The 1,126-nt window shown below is 60.8% G+C and overlaps 1 protein-coding gene across 1 annotated transcript; it reads left to right on the forward strand.

Annotated features, from left to right (window-relative positions):
- Nucleotides 1-206: 206 nt before the first annotated feature.
- LOC104916149 (homeobox protein SIX2-like) lies at nt 207-1,118 on the forward strand. The gene is made up of 2 exons (XM_010727130.3): nt 207-546; nt 651-1,118. Exons 1-2 carry the CDS (start codon nt 530-532, stop codon nt 952-954), a joined length of 321 nt encoding a protein of 106 aa, XP_010725432.1. The 5' UTR covers nt 207-529; the 3' UTR covers nt 955-1,118.
- Nucleotides 1,119-1,126: the final 8 nt, after the last annotated feature.

Below are 1,126 nucleotides of genomic sequence, written 5' to 3' on the forward strand. Positions count from 1 at the left end.
CTGAATCCAGAGACTGCCCGAGCCCCACGAACGGCAGCCCCAGGTAGGAGGCCCCAGGACCGGATCCCCCCGCCCGCAACGGGGCCCTGCGCTGAGCCCTCTGCCTGCTGGGAGCGGCCGCCTCGGGGGGGCGGGAGGGCTCGGAGAGAGGCGAGAGAGCTGTGGGCTCTGCCTGAGCTTCCTTATTGGGCGATGTTTTGAGTTTTATCCTTAGGCCGAAGGGGGAAATGTCCGCTTACTTTAGCAAAAGGAGGGATTTAACGCTGAGCACTACTCGGCCTTCCCGCGGGAAGCCGCAGCCGAGCTCCAGTTCAGCTCGGGGAGCAGTTGTAAAGTCAAACCGCTTATTTATTTTTTTGTCTTTGCCTTCTTCTTCCCCTCCCCTTCTTCCTCACTTGCTCCCTCCCCACGCTGTGTATCTCTTTGCGATAGAGGGGAGCAGAAAATACCATTCGGGCTCAGTACCACTCCGCAGGGTGAGCGGCAGCTCCGAGCGACACGCCCGGAGGCCCTCAGACCTTTGCGTCGGATGCTGAGGCCCCGAAGGTCCGCAGTTTGTAAACGCGCCGCTCCGCACCTCCCGGCCGTCCCCCCGGTCCCGCTCCCGCGGTGCCACCCGGTGACTTCCCTCCCTTTTGTGTTTCCTCTAGGGAAAACAACGAGAATTCCAACTCCAACAGCCACAATCCGCTTTCGGCGTCAATGAACGGGAATAAGACAGTTTTGGGGAGCTCGGAGGACGAGAAGACGCCGTCAGGAACCCCGGACCACACCTCCTCCAGCCCCGCGTTGCTGCTCGGCTCCAACCCGGGGCTGCAGCCCCTGCACGGCCTGGGCCACCCGCAGGGCCCCAGCGCCATCCCCGTGCCCAGCGCCGACCCCATGCACCACCACAGCTTGCAGGACTCCATCCTCAACCCCATGTCATCCAACCTGGTCGATCTGGGCTCTTAAAACCGCGTACACGCTCCCTCCTTCGCACCTCCTTTACTCTCTTTTTCTCTCTCCTATTTTTTTTTTTTTTCCCCTCCTTTATTTTTCCCTCTGAATCTTTACCAGAGACTTGTAAGTGATGACAAAGCCCTCAGCGGCAGAGCCGTGCCGCGCCCCTCGGCTGCTGTCCGGG

This window comes from Meleagris gallopavo, unplaced genomic scaffold, assembly GCF_000146605.3.
Source record: "Meleagris gallopavo isolate NT-WF06-2002-E0010 breed Aviagen turkey brand Nicholas breeding stock unplaced genomic scaffold, Turkey_5.1 ChrUn_random_7180001873945, whole genome shotgun sequence".
Taxonomy (NCBI): Eukaryota; Metazoa; Chordata; class Aves; order Galliformes; family Phasianidae; genus Meleagris; species Meleagris gallopavo.